At 42.5% G+C, this 18,237-nt stretch overlaps 2 protein-coding genes across 2 annotated transcripts in view; one reads left to right on the forward strand and one right to left on the reverse strand.

Moving 5' to 3' along the window:
• Positions 1–63: 63 nt before the first annotated feature.
• On the reverse strand, positions 64–13,708 carry LOC142557711 (uncharacterized). Its single transcript, XM_075669754.1, has 6 exons — positions 13,228–13,708; positions 11,853–12,325; positions 10,162–10,446; positions 7,692–7,808; positions 2,776–2,912; positions 64–971 (listed from the first exon to the last, which is right to left on the reverse strand). Exons 1-6 carry the CDS (start codon positions 13,327–13,329, stop codon positions 745–747), a joined length of 1,341 nt encoding a protein of 446 aa, XP_075525869.1. The 5' UTR covers positions 13,330–13,708; the 3' UTR covers positions 64–744.
• A 202-nt stretch (positions 13,709–13,910) lies between these two features.
• The window catches only part of LOC142557710 (transmembrane protein 209), a 32,804-nt gene continuing 28,477 nt past the window's right edge, over positions 13,911–18,237 (forward strand). Inside the window, exons 1-5 of the mRNA XM_075669753.1 lie at positions 13,911–14,242; positions 15,357–15,415; positions 15,480–15,611; positions 15,857–16,019; positions 16,612–16,690. Coding sequence (XP_075525868.1) covers positions 14,076–14,242; positions 15,357–15,415; positions 15,480–15,611; positions 15,857–16,019; positions 16,612–16,690 — 600 coding nt within the window. The 5' untranslated portion in view covers positions 13,911–14,075. The remainder of the gene's footprint in view (positions 14,243–15,356; positions 15,416–15,479; positions 15,612–15,856; positions 16,020–16,611; positions 16,691–18,237) is intronic.

Raw genomic sequence — 18,237 nt, forward strand, 5'->3', positions numbered from 1 at the left:
AAAAGCAGTAATCAGTAAAGCCAGGTTCTGCATCTCTTCAAAAAAGCAATGTAAGCAGGTGAATACAAAGACTTTGAAAAGTGTTTTAATCATTATTCCCAATGCAGCATCAAACTTCATGTGCAAGTCTCATTGGTTGCGTACAGAATGTGGATTTATGCATAAAAGCTTGGAGGAAAGTAGCACTGCACTATTTGAAGAGATTTCCGCAGAAATGCTTGCACATAGCCCTTCTGGGTAAAAAGTCACTAGAAATGCTCATGACACAACCATAGATAGCTGCTGTAGCTATGTAAGACATATGAATAGCACTTTAACATTATTCATAACCGATGTGCGGATTTCTGACATGCCTTATTTATCACAACTGAGGGTTCTTGTACCTGTAATCGTGTCTAGATCATTCACAGTGAAATCGTTCCACTTCCATTGTTATGGAAACACTGATGTCAAAGTTATTTCTACTTTATGTTCATGCATCTCTTAAGAACCAGCCACGAGTGCTGGGGTTTGTGTTATTGACATCTTGCAAGCGGTACAACTGTAGTGTCAACAACCTTCCTCATCATAGTGAAGCGCTGTAGGTCTTCTGTACGGAAGCATGATAGCGGATTCCTTTCCTACCCACCATCACTTTGCCCTTCCTTGCATGGGCTTTAACTAATTCATAAAGCAGTCTTTCCCCATCAATAGATTGTTCTCCCCGTTAAACAACGAATTTCCAGATCTAAATGGCATTCTAGACTACAAGATCACAACACGTGGCCGACTTGACAGACCATTACTGTCTGTCCGTTGATGTTGCATTAGGGCGTCGTACTGGGCTTGCACTATTCGAGGTGCAGCTGATGTGGCAGCTGGAATGGTGACTGTAGTGGTATTGCCAGTGATAGCCGACGTCGACGAAGATTGCACATTCTGGCTTGGGCTTGCTGATTTGGTGGATTCATTTCCATGCAAGTGGTTGTGTTCTGAAATGAAGCAAAAGCTTGCACAATGGTTCACAGTGCTGACTGCTTGAAGTGTACCTATCACAAAAAATGCGAGCATTTGCAACAGCGTCTAGGCATTTCCAATTTACATATACAGTCGACTTCTGTTAATTCGACCCTGATGCGACCAACAAAATTTGAATTATACAGAGGGTAGAATTAAAGTAGATGCAGAAAAAATGCCAAAACACACCACTGATTCATTTGACAGCATTAGCCTGATTCTAACACGCCCTGGAATCAAATGCGCACTCACTTTCTATGTGTCCAAAGTACAAAACCAATGTAGAAATGATATTAAAGCTCCTAAACAAAGTAGAAATCTAACGTGCACCCAGTTCCCTAGCAAAAAATGGAGGACACTTCAGCTTCGCCTTTAAAAGAGTGGAACATGATAGCACTCAAAGACTCCTGACTGCTTTTCATGCTTCCCGGCAACTGCAGCTTATGTAACCGTAATGTTTACCGGGAAGTGCTGGCGGTGAACGCCATGCACGAAGGCAAGCTTTCTGGTAGGAACGCGGCCGCTTGCATAGGTCGATCTCCTGTTACTATTATTTCGCACATTTAATATTTCAGTCTGAGAAGAGATAGCATAAAAAATATGCGCTGTCAGTGTTTTTTTTTCATTACATTTGTTTGTAAGTTGCCATTCTCAAAATTTTGAGGAATAACTTTGTAAAGAATGAGAGACAAGGTATGAGCAACTTTGATGGTAAAAGATTGGTTGGATATGTGGTTTGGAATTTGGTTCAATTTTTGCCATAGCGACGTCTGACGCTAGACGCAAGAGTCGGGATGTCAACGCCTGATTTTTTGCGACACTAGGGCCCTTAACGCTATTGTGTTAATAAATGGGCAAGGGTCTAATGTGTTGCACAATGGCGGCTGGCTTCCTAGAGTCAGCTTCGCCACAGTACATCATGTGTGTCAAAGCATACGATTGCCGCGAAGGCGATTGCTGGCCCAGGTTTCTTGGGAAAAAAAATTTGTGCATTAAAATGAGGTAAATAATGTAATCAGACATTTTAAACTACAGTTATTGCTTGAAAAACCTTCCAAGGGCAGACCAAGAATAGGCGTTCTTGACAGGAGGTTTGACATATGTTCAACGGATTCACTGTCCCCTGAGCTCTGCCGAGAGATGCTGTCACTAAATGAGCAGCTATTGAAGTCACCATAGGGGTCACACAGGTGAATGCTGACTGGTAAGTTTTAATCATTTGGTGAAGGCCAATTTTAGAATCGAAATAACATAAGTTTGGGCCCATAGATTTACATGGGCGCTGGCCAGGACCTTTGGTCAGGATAGAATTAACCAAAAAATCGAATTAACCAGAGTCCAATTAATAGAAGTCTACTGTATAGTTAAGTCACAATCTTGCAGTCGTAGCAGATTTGTGCCTTTGGTCATGATCGCAGCTGGCTCCTACAAACACGAAAACGATTTCAGTATTGTGAAATGCAAGTGGTGTGTGACTTCTGGAGCTCTAACCTTTTGAGCAAGTGAAATTTTTGTTAACTGTGCACATTGACAACATTTCAGTCCACTAAGTGAACTTCATTTAGTGGCTGTTAGTGCCAGTATTCTCAAATGTTAGCGTGACTTCCTGCAACAAGCTAATGCATGCAAGCATACCGTTTTTCTAAGTTGCTAAGTTACTAGTTGCTAGTTCAGTTATGGAAATCCAACTAGCCCAACAATCAACTCTTCTAGCATACCAGTCCTGGCACTATGCTCAAGCATGCATTCAGCATCAAACATGGCATAAAGAAAACTCACCTGCAGGTACCGAGAATGAGTAGATGGTGATGCAAAAGCAGGCCACCATCACAAAGGTAAGTAGTGCGGCCACAACAATGAAGCGGGACTTGGGGATGGAGATGATGTCTTGGTGGCCTGGTTTGGAGTGCACCACACTGCAGAGAAAAGCACAATGAAGTTTGGGTTGTTATATATATATATACAAAACCTAACCAAGCACGCAATTCCCCTGTGCCACTGTGTGTACTGAGTAGTGGTGTGGCATAAGTAATAAGAGCAGTTGCAATATGCACTGCACCTTGTGTTGTTCCCTTTTCACCTTAGTGTGTTTCTTTGCACTGTTTTGCCACAATATATACATATGAACTAGCTCAACTTTCAATGCTTCTATGGCTCTCACTTACCACAAAAGCAATCATGATGAAAACATAACTGTCTTAGTATTGAAAGAGAATTTCTTTTATGGACAAAAATAGCCAGAGTTATTTTTGAAGACATAGTTGAGAGTGTACTTTCATTTATTATTTCGTGCTATGGCCAGAAGACTGGTAGGAGAGCCTTGCCATGACTTGCATAAGATTGGTGCATTCAAATGACCCATATGTAACACAGGGAGGGAAGTTTGACATGCACATCATTTAGTGCTTTCTGGCTGGTATTGAAGCTGTAGCCAATCTTAAGACGGGGACAGGCATTCACCAATTGGCTCTGTTCACATTATACTTGTACAGTATGGTTTAGCCTCATTATTCTATTACATGAAGGCATGCTCATTCAGTGTATTATGGATACCTAATTTTGTTTCTTTCATTTATTACATGCAGTGCACTGAGACAATATAGAAACATAGTAGCGTGAATAAACTGGTTCTAAGCACAAAATTTACTGCTGACTTGATTGCAACATGGATTTGTAAGCATTTTCTAGCACTGGTATTCTTGGAGCCTAGTGTGTCAAAGTGTACCATGCAACCCATTCACAAAAAACAAATGCATGATGCAATGAATCCTTTCTTTGTATTCAAGCCACCAATGTTATAGATACATAAAGAAGTCAGCATAATTTACTGTCTTAGCTGAACCTCAATTTAATGAAATTTACAGTTGTATACTTTAAACATTTATTAATCCTATCTGTACTGTAAATGTATTTTACCACGATTTAGCAAGGTAGTTTGGCACCACAGTTTATACTTAACAAAGTGCTCGCCTGCTGCATGCTTGTGCCAGCACGTCGAAAAAAGTCCTGCCGAGACAAACTTCAGAACTTGCACGCATCAATGCTAATGATAATGTTGCTGTCAAGTGGATGGCGAGCAGCATGCAGTGCTGTGCCATCTGTCACCCTAGTACAGAACGTTGGACCCCATCTATTTTACCAGCCGTGGTTGCTTGGTGGCTATGGTGTTGGGCTGCATCATGTAACCGCACAAAGGACAAAGAAGGAAACACACAGGACAGGCCCGGACATCCGCGCCTGTCCAGTGTGTTTCCTTCTTTGTCCTTTGTTGTTTGTGCGGTTACATGATGCATTCGAATATCGACCACCAACTAGCCCACCTCTCCATGTTAAAAATGTGTTGGGCTGCTAAGAACAAGGTCGCGGGATCGAATCCCAGCCACGGAAGTTGCATTCTGGTGGGGGTGAAATGCGAAAACACCCATGTACTCAGATTTAGGTGCGCGTTAAAGAATTCTAGATGGTCCAAATTTCCACAGTCCCCCACTTTGGCGTGCCTCATAATCAGATTGTTAATTTGCCACGTAAAACCCCATAATTTTTTTCCCATCCATCTTCTACTTAAAGCCTTATTGTGAACATGATATGTGCCTCTGTGACTTAAAACCAGGACAGAGCTTCACACTGCTGTGTTGATTCACGTTTCAGGGTTAAACCTGTAATGCCCAACATGTACGCTGGGTATATGCTAGTATATGCTCTCAAAAGTTCTTCAAAATAATGTTTCATGAATTCTCACTAACCCCTTTCTGGAGCAATGATTCCTGTAGGATTTGGGCAGGCTGGTTATCCATGGTGGTCAAGTACCATGGTGGTCAAGTACCATGGTGTAAAAAACTAGGGATAAATGTAAAGAGATGTGTGTGTGTGTCTATATATATATATATATATATAAATATATATGCATGACGGATGGAAGAGTTCGGGTGTGTAATTCCAGGTTGGGGAAAACTGTAGCACCTCCACCAGAATCTAATAGGAATACACCACAAGAGAGCAGCAGGCAGCGTGTCTCAACCAGAGCAGCAGGTCTGGCAATCTCGAGCTCGTGCCTACCGGGCGACTGGCGATGTGGCTGCAGCGCCGGGCATTCCTCTTCGCTACAATATATATATATAATCCTGGCTACGCCCACTGCCGGACAAAGGCCTTACCCATACTTCTCCGACTACCCCGGTCATGTGCTAATTGTGGCCATGTTATTATCCTTGCAAACTTCTTAATCTCATCCGTCCACTTGACTTTCTGCCGCCCCCTGCTACGCTTCCCTTCTATTGGAATCCAGTCCGTAACCCGGAATCGTCGTGGGTGCCACTGGTACTAGACAAATCTCTATAGAACTCCCCAGCCACTTGAACTATCTCATCCATATTAGTAATGATAACGCCGGCTTTGTCTCTTAATGCATACATCTGATTCTCGCGTATTCGTAGTTTCTTCTTCACTGCTTTTAGAGACTTCCTCCATTCCTGAGAGCATGCTCAATTCTATTCATATTATATTTCTTTATGTCAGCTATCTTATGCTTGTTGATTAACTTGGAAAGTTCTGCCAGTTCTATTCTAGCTGTGGGGTTAGAGGCTTTCATACATTGGTGTTTCTTAATCGGATCTTTCGTCTCTTGCGATAGCTTACCGGTATCCTGTCTAACGGAGTTACCACCGACTTCTATTGCACACTCCTTAATGATGCCCACAAGATTGTCGTTCATTGCTTCAACACTAAAGTCCTCTTCCTGAGTTAAAGCCGAATACCTGTTCTGTAGCTTGATCCGGAATTCCTCTATTTTCCCTCTTACCGCTAACTCATTGATTGGCTTCTCATGTACCAGTTTGTTTCATTCCCTCCTCAGGTCTAGGCTAATTTGTAATTTGTAAACTGTACCTACTCAATGCACTGTATTTTGATGAATGCAGGATCCCGGCCGAAACGGCAATAAATCGCTTCATACGCGTCTACTTCACTGTGTGTTACACACACACACACACACACACACACACACACACACACACACACACACACACACACACACACACACACACACACACACACACACACACACACACACACACACACACACACACACACACACACACACACACACACACACACACACACACACACACACACACACACACACACACACACACACACACACACACACACACACACACACACACACACACACACACACACACACACACACACACACACACACACACACACACACACACACACACACACACACACACACACACACACACACACACACACACAGCAATTCTGTCGTGATCAATATGACAATTCCACAAATGACCAGTATAAAGCAAAACTAACAAAAAAGTAATCTGAGAAAAAATCTGTGTCAGCAACGTTAATTAGTAATTACATGTCAATTTAGTGTTACATAAATGTAGTTCTCCTTGATATTTTGCAAATGTCCACGCACCATCATCATGCCGAGTTCGGACTTGCCTTGGGTGACACAAAAATGGTCTTCAAACATTTTGTGGCTATACTTCATGTAGTTATGATAGCAAATTAAGGACTTAAGATGACCGTTCAGTGCCTCCAATTTACAATTTATGAGAAAAGCCTCTGAAATGTTGTCAAGAACAATAAATTTCTTCAGTGATAAAATTCGAACCAGAAAGGGTTAAGCAAGGAAAACTGCGCTATTAGTAGCGATTTTGAGAGTAAGTTTTCAGTTACGAATAGTTCAGAAAACCAATCAGTAATTAATTATTTACTGTACTAATTAGGTATAAACTAAAATAACATTTCATTGTTTTTTGCGTGTGTCTTCTGACTCTTCGTGGCCAAAAGTAAAAGTGCAAAAGGTCAACTATGTTTTGGCATTACAGGGTTTAAGGAATACTTACACATTTTTGAAGTTGTAGAAACTCTACCACACATCTCATGCATGTAAAAGGATGATACTTAGCAAGTATAAAGGTTGTGAAACATAAGATAGTTAATTCTAAAGTTGGTCTCAAAGTGGTGGACATTACATCGTCAGTATAGTGAGGTCATGACATAGAGCAACATTTTCTGATGTGTAGTACTAAGGCTAGGTATGATGACATTGTGCATAGAAAAAATTCACAAAAGTGTTGCATTTCTGGCTGCACTTATGTGTAGCTGCCGCAGCGACTGCAGAAAAAGAGTGAGCCAGTGTATCATGATGTCATGACGCACCCGCCTCGTGCATAGTGAAGCTGAATCTGGTTCATGGAAGCATTCTTTATAATAAGCTATAATAAACTATAATAAAATATAATTTAGGGCACTCTGATGCTTGCTAATATTTTTTCTAGGATTTAAAGGGTTCAATCCTTTATCTACCACAAACAGAAAGACAAGTTGAAAATGTCATTAAAGTGCAATCATAGATGTTAAATTCTTGGGATCAAATTTTCTTTTTTTTACTGTGGATAGCATGGTCTGGCGAGTCTGCCTTCTGATGTCACATTCAATTGCAGAGGTATGCTGTCTGAGACCGCTGCCTTTACTGATCTGAGGCCACAGGGCATGTCGTTCCCATTGACAGCTAGTGTCATTCATGACTCTCATCACTACGTTTAACCACCTCACATGCTTTCCCAGTTCAACCAATCAGACTACACTCCTTGCTCCCACAGAGGGATGGAATTCAGATTGGCCTTGGTTTGTGCAGAAGCAAGTGCATACATTACCTAACCATCGAGCTGTCGCGCTGCAGGCTTCGTTCCGATAGTGATCGATGCGTTGTGCATGAGTGATTCACTGTCATGAGGACCTCTATGCTGGTTGGGAAGCTGGTAGGAAAGTGACTGCAGAAGAGACAAACAGGCAGACAAGCAAATGTAGAATACGCATGACAAGTGGATCGTCACATCAGTTGTAAAGTTAGGAAAAGAACTGAGTGATGACTGCTAGGTATTCCAGTGACTGCAGTAAGCATTGCCAAAATATGTCAAGGGTTAAAGGGACACTAAAGATATACACTAAATCAGTTTAGAATGTTAATTGTTATTTAAAACCTAGTTTTGTGAACTTTGTGTTAAGAAGTTGATTAATAGAAGAGCAAATGAAGGTAAAACTGCAATATTTAAGTTTTGTGCCAAAACCACAGCGCTGGTGCGTGTGTGCGATGATGTCACAGACTTCAAAGCATTTTTTGTACTTGGACTGTTGTTGCTCAGTAGAAGTTCCTGAAACTTGCCAATTTCAATCTTTGACTCTCTTAGAAAACGAATACAATGCAGTCCATATTTTCCAATAGAACATTAACTAAACCTGAGTAGAGACCGTCAAAATCAATGACGCCACAGCGAGGTGGCATGAGAATTTCAAGGCAGCGGTGCCGTCTTTCATTTTATTGCGATAACAGTTATATGGACACTCCAAGTGCATTGCTGCTATCGTTGTTGCCGTGATGTTCCTTACAAAGTACAAGGGAGATAACATTGTTGCCGCATGCCGTATGCTGTATGTGCGAGTGAAAGCATGCGAAAGTGAGCCGACAATGGTGACTCAATCTTGCAAACGCAAGGGAGGAAAGCGTGGACAAAGCACGCCGTCTTCCATCGTGCACAAGGCACTGGGGGAGGAGCGGGCATTCTGCTCCGGTGGTGGCTGCTTGTGTAGCCGCGCAAGTCCTATTTCGAAAGCGATATGCGATGGGCACAGAGTGCGCTGAGCGCTGCTAGCTTCGTGTGTGCTGTGTTTTTGCTGCTTAGTTCATGTAGAAGCGAGAGGAAGCACGAGGTCAATTCGCTCGCTGCTGCATCCACGTTTTCTCACTGCAGCGTGTTGACAGCCAGTGTGCGTGGTCATCAAGTGAGATGTGTTCATGTCTGCTTGTGCATGGATGACACCATGCTTGTTAATTTAGTTTGTAAATGAATGTTTACAATTTTATACGGCCGATAAAACTACAATCCTTACTTCATATAGCTCTCGACTAATTTGCTATAACAATTGATGCTTCGCCTTTCAGGCAAAACTGTGACTTCTTTTGTGTATTTTCTGACTTACCAAGCCTTGTGTTGTAGTAAGAGTGGCTATTTAGGTATTCTAAAAGGGCAGTTTGCCGATACAGTTTAGCTTATTTTAACCTCATTTTCTCTATATTGTCCCTTTAAGAAAGGACTGCTTGTAGGCACTTTCAGGTACCAGATAGGTTGCTATTATTTTCTAACATACAGGGACATAAAGATTTCTACAGTCCTAATGGACATATTGCTAGCGAGAATGGCACGCATAAATGAAGGCGGTCATTTACTTTAAACAGCACCAAAAAACACATAGACAAGGAAGAGCACAGGACCAGCGCTGTTCCTTGTGCTCTTCCTTGTCCGTGTGTTTTTTGACGCTGTTTGAAATGAATAACCTGTACCAACTAGCTTGCACCCAAACACTTCTATGAAGGTGGTACCTGGTACACTCGTTAAGCGGAAAGCTAGTAAAATGTTTGGTGAGCACAGCATTCATTCAACCATGTTAAAAAATATGCACGAGTTACATGGTTAATATTCGTACTACCGCAACTATTTCATCAAAATCCTTCATACCCATTAACCTCACTTCTAATACTTTGGACCTGCCTATTTTCAGTAATTAAAGCTTTTTTTCATGCAAAAGTACAGCATTCATTCAACTATGAGTAAAAACTATGCACAAGAGTGATCAATGTAATAATAATGCAGTTGCTTCAGCAAGATCGTTCTTACCATTAATCTCACTTCTAACATTTTGGACCTGCTAATACACTAAAATTAAAGATTTTTTTTACATTGAAATTGCACTGTAATCTTCACAAACAAGGGTCGATGTGTGATTCACAGTGCTCAGCAGCCCAATTTCTTTGTCCCTACAAAAATATTTGCAGCTTAAAATCTTGAAGGACTTTTACTGTATAAGCAGTGGCAACTTATCAATCCCCATCAGATTACAGTGGAACCTTGATATGCACAAACTGATATAATGAAGTAAATATAGAAAATTTCTTTCAGCAAGTAACAAATATATGCTTACAAAAAAATCAGGTATAATGAAGGTAATTATGTGTTGAGTGCAAATTCGTTATAACGAGGTTAGACTTTAATGCATATACTAAGTATTGTGGTTTAGAACATTTTGCAAGTGCAGTTGCTGCCATAGCAATGGAAAAAAAGAAAACACCTTTGGCTGCATGGAGTCGCCTCTTTCATGCAACAGATGTCGTTGCTTTTGTGGGCAAGTGCCTTGCTGTCATCATCCTTGTGGACTTTGATGTCTTTGTCTTTGTCCACCTTGCCATCCTTGTCTTTTACCTTCATGGAGATCTTACAGTTGCCAGAACAGAGCTGGCCAAGCAGGGCATCCAGTGACTGAACGCCCATGGCTCTAGCAGGGCTCTGTGTAAGAACCCTGGATGGTGAGTGGCTGGACATTGTCTCTTGGTTGTGGCAGCCCGGGAATGCCAACCTGCAGGAACCATGTTCGCCACATCTGCCAATATGTACATGAGCAGACTTTCAAGCTTTCATTTAAAAAAGTTGTGCAGAAACTACTGGAGGATAATTGTTAAACTCAAACATCCTGGTAGGCGTGCTGAGATATATGCTGCTGGGGACACTTATTGGTTAACTATACTGGTTAAATGCTATGAAACATGCGAATGCTGTGACACTGCACTGCCTCCAGGATCAGCCCACACTGAAAACAATGTTAACATGCTTGCAAGGACATATGTTGTGCACTGGTATCAGTATTGGCCCACAAGTTGATACCTTTGATGATGAAATGGTCTCTGGAATTGGCCCAGCTTACTCAGCCAGACAGCTGTCCATGCGAAGTAAAAGGAAAATCCAAAGAAAGCGTTGCTTTAAAACCAGTGTCGACTCTGTCCCATCCATGTACACAAAGGGTTTGAGGGCCCTAGCTGTCGACGAAAATGTAATGCACCCACTTTCACTATTGGTACTCAATAAAACAACTTAGTATCTCTAGTTTGCCACCAAGCAGTATGGCACAAGTGTGGTAGTGCCACATGTAATGCATTCCTTGCTTTGCAGCAAACTAAAGTAGGGTTGCTCCTGCTTTTAATGATTAGCCCATTTGCATTCTTTTTAACATGTAGCATTGGAGTGCAGGTGATAGCCAATCAAGAGCATAATCATGCAAGTAAATCATGCAATCATGCAAGCTTCCACTCAAGTTCCATATGTGATTGCTGGAATACACATTATTTCAAGAGAAACCTGACGGGCACTGCCATGTATTAGACTGGATAGTGGTGAAGCATCTCCAATTGGTTGCGCAGAAATAACCTGCAGGAAGCAAGTGCACATGGTTGTTACTTTCCAAAGGGAAGTTGTAGATCTCCAGCACTGTCAAATGTTGGTCCCTTCAATGGGAAAGGCTGCAAGGCCTATTTGCCGCTAAATCTAGAGTCGCATGTTTTCTTTGTCACCCTGGACTGCCCAGAACTGCCTGAGATGTTGAGTATGCCATTATTCATTGGCTGAAAGCAGCACCTCGGGCAGTCCTGGGAAGTCCAGGATGACAAATTGAAGTCCCCCACTGGAACTAAATCCAGTGCGATTGCCACCTGGTGGACTCTTGTGGAACTTCATTGAAGGGATATCGAGCCTGTTTGCTTGTTGGCTGCGTTTAACACATGCGTGTAAGTTGGATGTATGTGCAGCACACATGCAGTAAGCATATTGTACACATGTAACAATGTATTTCATAAATATAGTGAGCTCGCTTTCCGTCGGCCATTTCGGGGCAACATTGCATGCAGCCCTGCATAATCGTGGCACCCTTCTTAAGCTGCAGTGATGCTTTGTTGAATACTATACTATGGGGACCTCTGCGTGTATACGTACCGAGCTCTTTCAGCAGGACACAACGACCGTGTTTTGCTGGGCTGCTGTAGGGGCTGACATGACGTGGGTCTGGGCGGCACAGCAGGCGCCTCGGATCTGTCCACACAGCCCACCTGTTGTTGCTGGTGGGTCACAGCGCGCCTCTGTTGCTTGGCCCTGGTGCTCAGGTCTTCCTCTGGCAGGGAGATGCGGACCCGCGGGCCGTAGCCACTGCTGGTTGCCACTGTCGGCTTGTGCAGTGGCGGCGACGTCGTGGAGGAAGCAGAATTCTCCAATGAGCAGTTGTTCCCGCTGTTTTTGTTGGGTTTCGTCACCGATTTCGGCGTACCGCCCAAGCTGCTGTTATTGCTGGCCGCCGTGAGTCGTTGGCTGCCGCGCACCTGCTGCTGTGAGTGGCTCTCATGGCCAGCGTCGTACTCAGCGTCCAGCAGCCCAGCCTCGTCGTCCTTGCTTCGCCGTCGGCCACGGTACCACTGCGCCAGATTGTCGCCATAGTTTATTTAGCAATAAACGATAGTCTAGGTGATAGCCTGTATAGCATAACCTCGTGTGAACCTGCATATAGTAAGCTATCGGATATATAGTGAAGAGAAATGCCATCGCGGAACCATTGTGCCCGATCGCTGCCGCATTCTATTCAGTAATAAAATTTACTCGTAACAGCTAGAGGTACAGTCAAACCTCATGGTGAACCCGCAAATAGTAAAACATCGGCCATAGCGAAGAAAAACGCCTTCGTGGTACCACTACGCCCGATAGCTGCCACAATCTCTTCAGCAGTTAAATATATACTCGTAACAGCTATAGGTGATAGCCTACAGTAGAACCTATATATATATATATATATATATATATATATATATATATATATATATATATATATATATATATATATATATGGGTTTTCTTCAAAGTTCAGCACGCAGGACACGACGTAACATACGCAGGAAAGAGACGAACTTTTGGGAAGATTTTTAACGTTTTCGGCTGGTGGACCAGCCGAAAACGTTAAAAATCTTTCAAAAAGTTCGTCGTCTCTTTCCTGCGTGTGTGTATGTACATACATACATATAAATATAAGGGTAAAAGAGGATAACTTTACTGCATAGTTGTGCCATCGAAAAAAAGCGAAAGTAATAAAAAGAGAAAGGGGGGGGGCCCTGACAATGACGGAGTAAGCCTGATCGCACTTACCATGGTTTCAGCACACTCTTTAAGTAACTACGAAAATTCGAGCGTATACTCTCTGTCTTGTATTCTTATCCGGACGGCCATCATGCTTGCCCATCAAAGAAACGGCGGCAGCACAACAGGTCCAAAATTATGAACTAACTAATGACTGCATGCTAAGGTATGGAAAACAATGCTGCCGTACCTTGCTGAGAGGATTCCTGAAGAGGTGCTCTTCGCCGGCGTTTTCGCTGCGGCATTCAACGCTGCGACAGCGCCGAGAATGTCCCCTGCGAGGCTCCTTCATGTTACAAGCGGCGTTGCGGATTCGAGGCCACTATGATGACAGCGGGCAATTTCGAAAGCCCAGCAGTTTCTACGCCGAAGCGTAGCTTCTGGCTTTGTCGGAATCGCCCCTTGAAGTAGACCACGCGCGCCAAAGCGCTCCTCGTTTTGGTTTCGTTGTCTTCTAACAAAGGACGTCCCGTCAACGCAGAAAGTAACTCGCGCATTTCGTTCGCTAAAGGGTGAAACAAATGCAAAAGGAAGTAAACGTATGTTATTAAGGATGTCTACCTCTGTGCACGACAGCTTGATGCATTATGTCTTGTACCATAGAGAAAGAATGACTTTATATCTTGTGCCAAGGGTGTTCAGTAACTTCCCCGGCTTGTACCCACGCCACGCGCTGAACCTGTGTTTCGGTTTCGTTTTTGTAAAGCGCTTCCATTGCTTATACGATTTTTGAGGTATTTTGCCTTAATTTCTGACTGAGAGAAAATGTCAAGTCCAATGCTTAGTGGGTGCGCTGCAATCAGGTCCCTAGATAATAACTTGTTCATCTAAATCTGAGCGCTGTAGCTCAGTAAGTGGGCAAAGGCATCGCAGTAAGCATCACTATAAATTTGGCGGCATAGGAAAATGGAGCAGTCGAAGCACGAGTCGAAGCGTGGTCATCGTGTTCGCCGGAGAGTTTGAGAGCTGGAATGAAAATGAAACTCGTTTTGCGAAGTCCCCAACTTTAGGTAGAAAGTGTTACAAATAGCTGTAAGTATGAGTAACAATCAGGGTAGCGTGACCGGTCGGCTTTCTTCGATCAATGGCCGAAAGCCGACGGTCGACGACATTTTCGCTAGAAAAGCTACAATGGAAAGAGTTAAGCCGGCACTGAAAAGAGCGTGCGTCAACTCTCTTCTCGCTTTGATCGTGCTCGTTGATATGTGAGTACTTTTTTTACGTGGTCGAACTATAACTGTCTGCTTTGACACATGTCGTGCTGCTTTTATTGACTGTTTTTCGCGTGTTTTGCTCGAGTATTCAGTCGGCTGTGAGCAACGTCCACGATTAGATTTTCTGCTTGAACTCGTAGAAATCTAGCACTGAAACGAGCGTGCATCAACACTCTTTTCTCTTCGATCGTGCTCATTGATACGCGAGTCTACTTTTTTACGTGGTTTCACCATAACTGTCGCCTTTGACACTTGTCATTGGCTGCACTTCGCGTGTTTTGCTCGATGATTCAGTCGGCTGTGAGAAACGCCCATGATTCGATTTTCTGTTTGAAGTTTTAGAAATCTAGCTTATTGATGTAAATTAACATCATCACATCTTACCATGAACAATAAGATTTCTGGTACGTTTAAAGGCGCAATGCATAACGCTTAACATCTCGTCGGTGCGCACTTATTAAATAACAGGTGAGGTTCTTACTGGTGTTGCAGAAGTCGCGGGGCGTGGTAGTGCTGTACTTGGCGTCACAAGTTGGTATTTTTTTATTTAAAATTTTTTTTTTACTTGTGCCAGGGGTGTATAAATTGGAAGTCCGATAGAGGAGACAGCCAATTTAGTACGCGACAGATAACCTTAAACAACAAAACACATAACTTACGTTGGCCATTCCCTTATGTAAATATAAGTGCTAAATTCGCGCGATGCCAACGAACTAACTAAAAGGCCGATGTAAAAGCGCTGATGCCGCTGACATCCCTTTGACGGCAGCCAAAATCGGCCTTGTGCATGTAGGCTATAGTGACATGTTACTCATGCAAATTAAGTTCTATCTTGTCTTTGCATTCCAAATAGGGCCCATTTACACTTTGTAATATGATATAGACTCTGAAAGATATTGCTGTTGTTCAAAGAGGCATGGGTAATAATAAAAAATGAAATCCTGTCAGTGTGTTCTAAGACGAGAGATTGGCTCAACAACCCAGAAATAACCTGTGGAATCGATACTACATTGATACGCTGACATCGTAGCTTTAATGGGTTGTGTAATCATTGCATTTTACAAACCTTGCTAATTCATGAGCTTTTACTGTTCTGTCTGCACAGGCGCCAAGGGTCTGTGATGAGGTTTTTTGAAGAAGAGTGGTTAGTGCTTTGGTACACTGGTAAGTTGATCCTCTCTTCAAATATTTCAGCACTAACCATTCCTACCGTCTTTTCTTCATGCAGAGTGTGTCTTGGGCATACTACTTTGTTGCAACTCCCTTGTGTACATTGCCTCATACACCTGGGCTCACTTTTGGGAGCTGCCAGTGCCAATTACTCCTAAGCAGATGAAGCTACTCCGCATTTCTGAAACGGGTAAGCTTAGTGTATTGTTATAATCAAGGTAGTGGTAATAATTAAGTTCCAACCTAACAAGTCAGTACTGGCAGAGTGCAGTGATTATATGTTTTGCATTTGTTACTGTTAAAATAAACTGGTGTTGCTGTTCATTATATTGCCCTGTACAAACATTATATTCCTTGAAGGGTGTCAGTCCCTGCATCCCAGTATTTTAGAATTTTTGCAGCATTTCAGGCTCTGAACATTTTTGTCGGTTGCAGACGCTGGGTTCAATGTAAAAAGTCCACCTCAGCCAAACCTGCCAGAGACAAGATGGCCTGGCTTTGATAGCTTTGTCCTGCCTTCGGCAACCTCATCACCACTTTCAAGATCAATGGCCATGACTCCACATGACACGTCTGCTGCAAGTTGGGGTTCTGCTGGGTATGCTAGCTCCATTGCTTCAGTTGTTCCTTTATTAAGTTTGTGTTGCCACCAAAATTGGCAGCAAAAGAAGGTACCAAATGCTCTTGCATTTTGTTTCCTCCAAAATATGACTGAGGCTACTAATATGTGTAAATTTGGTGTCAATTAAAGGAATGCTAAAGGTGAATTTTAAATCTTTCTAGAGTGATAGACTGCAGTCCTAAATATCTTTGTTCTGTGCCAAAAGATGAGTTGATGAAGGCAGCTCAGGAATTCATTTAGACGAGAGGCATTATTTAGGTGTCATAAAATAAATGGTTGGAGTGGTTAGATAAAAAATTTAAATTTCATACATCTTAAAATGCTTCTAATTTGATTTAGCTAGTGATTCAGTGTCTCTTCCTGCAAGCAGAGACAAAGCCACCTTTCCTGTTGCATACAGTAATCAAACTATTTTGCTGGTGCTCCAAGTCGAAACACAGATTTTGAAAAAAAAGTAGAGAGCAGCTTTTCATGGCTGCTTGTACACTTCAAGAAGAAAAAACTATGGATCTGATCTCTTGCTTTCTTTCTGACAACATTGAAACTCTTGGCATACTCACTGTTTCAGTTCGAGCTTTGGAGGCAATGCTAGCCTTTCATCCAGTTCTTGGTTGTTCTACACAGGAGCAAATGCTTCCCTCGACAAGGTGGGTACACTTCCTTATTCATGAGACATAACACGCAACGAGAAGAGAGACATGTTCCTGCAACCGGCGGCCATAGTACACAGCTTGCACTTGCAACCTTTAACATAGTGTGTCCCATATTGGAAGCACAAAGGCGCACAAATAATACTTTAACATAACCTTTCGTCCACGAATTGTAGCTGTAATATGCAGTAAAACTTCGTTCAGACGTTTTTGGAAGAAAATGTGAGAAACAACATACTAATCAGAAAAGGTAGAAAGATTGGCAAGTTGGAAAGTATGCATGCTTATTAATCAGTGCAAAAGCAATGGAAGACACAGAGCTAGAAGGACACAAAACATGCGCTCGTCCTGTGTCCTTCTATTTTGGTGTCTTCCATTGTTTTTGTGCTGATTAATAAGTATGTAACCAGAAAAACATACAATTTGAACTCCTAAAGAAATTTGCAAGACAACTGATAAGAAACATAGTGTATATCATTGTGGCATGAGATGCCAAGATGCACACCAAGCTAGTCGGGCTCAAGTAGCCCAAGACGTGCTTCGACTTTTTCACTACTTTGGCAAGCTTATGTTTGCAATCTTCGAAATTGGCCTGGGTTAGAGGCTTCCTCAGACAAGGTATTTTGGTAGGAAGTCATGACATGCTTACTCGGTGAGAATCGTGGCATTAGACATCAACATATGCCGATCTGATGGGGCTCTATGTCTTCTTAATATGATCTAGTATTCTAAGGAGGCGATGGGAAACTCAAACAGAATCGAGCTGGTGAGTGACACTGGAATACGATGCTGCCAAAGCGAACCATGATGCTCGTGTCACCTGGAGCAGAGTACGGCAGCACGTTTGAGTTGTTGCCTGCTGATAGTGTGCAGTACGCTTCCATCAGTAGTATGTCACACATGCTGCGAAACAGATAGGTGAATATGCTTGTCGCAGTAGGGTTGGCGGCGATGGTTGTGAATGCAGCAAGGAGATTTGCTGGTACCAGAATAGGAAACTAAATGTATGCTGGCATTTGCAAGTGACATGGATGAGCAAGTACTGCAGGAAAGGTGTTGCGGTGGATGCCTACTGCTCTTGATAGCTTGTGCCTTGCACATTGCCCACTTCACATATGATTTGTCAGAAAAGCTATCATATAATTGCAGTTTGGCAACGTACTGAACGTTGGTGCCGAAAGATTTGTTTCCCGGGAACGTATTAACCGGTCAAAAAGAGGCATAACTGTATGGGTCATCTTTTGTGTTCTCGGTCGCGAGCTTAGGTGCTGAGAAATGGTACGCAACGGGATTTTATTGACGATGTTCTGCTGTATATGAGGTAGTTATTCCATAGAAGGCATTGCAGTTAAAAAAAATTGCACTGTAAAAGGCTCGGAGTGAGACTTCTACGACTGCATTACTTGAGTAACATTGCAGTGTTGCCAGCTAAGTGTAAAACAGTATAAACTCCGTTGATGTTGCTTTTTGTACCTTTTAAGATTGATTGATGATAAATATCAGTGTAAATAACTGGGCAAGTTGGCACTACATGATTTATTGAT

The sequence above is a fragment of the Dermacentor variabilis genome, chromosome 9, assembly GCF_050947875.1.
Source record: "Dermacentor variabilis isolate Ectoservices chromosome 9, ASM5094787v1, whole genome shotgun sequence".
Classification (NCBI taxonomy): Eukaryota; Metazoa; Arthropoda; class Arachnida; order Ixodida; family Ixodidae; genus Dermacentor; species Dermacentor variabilis.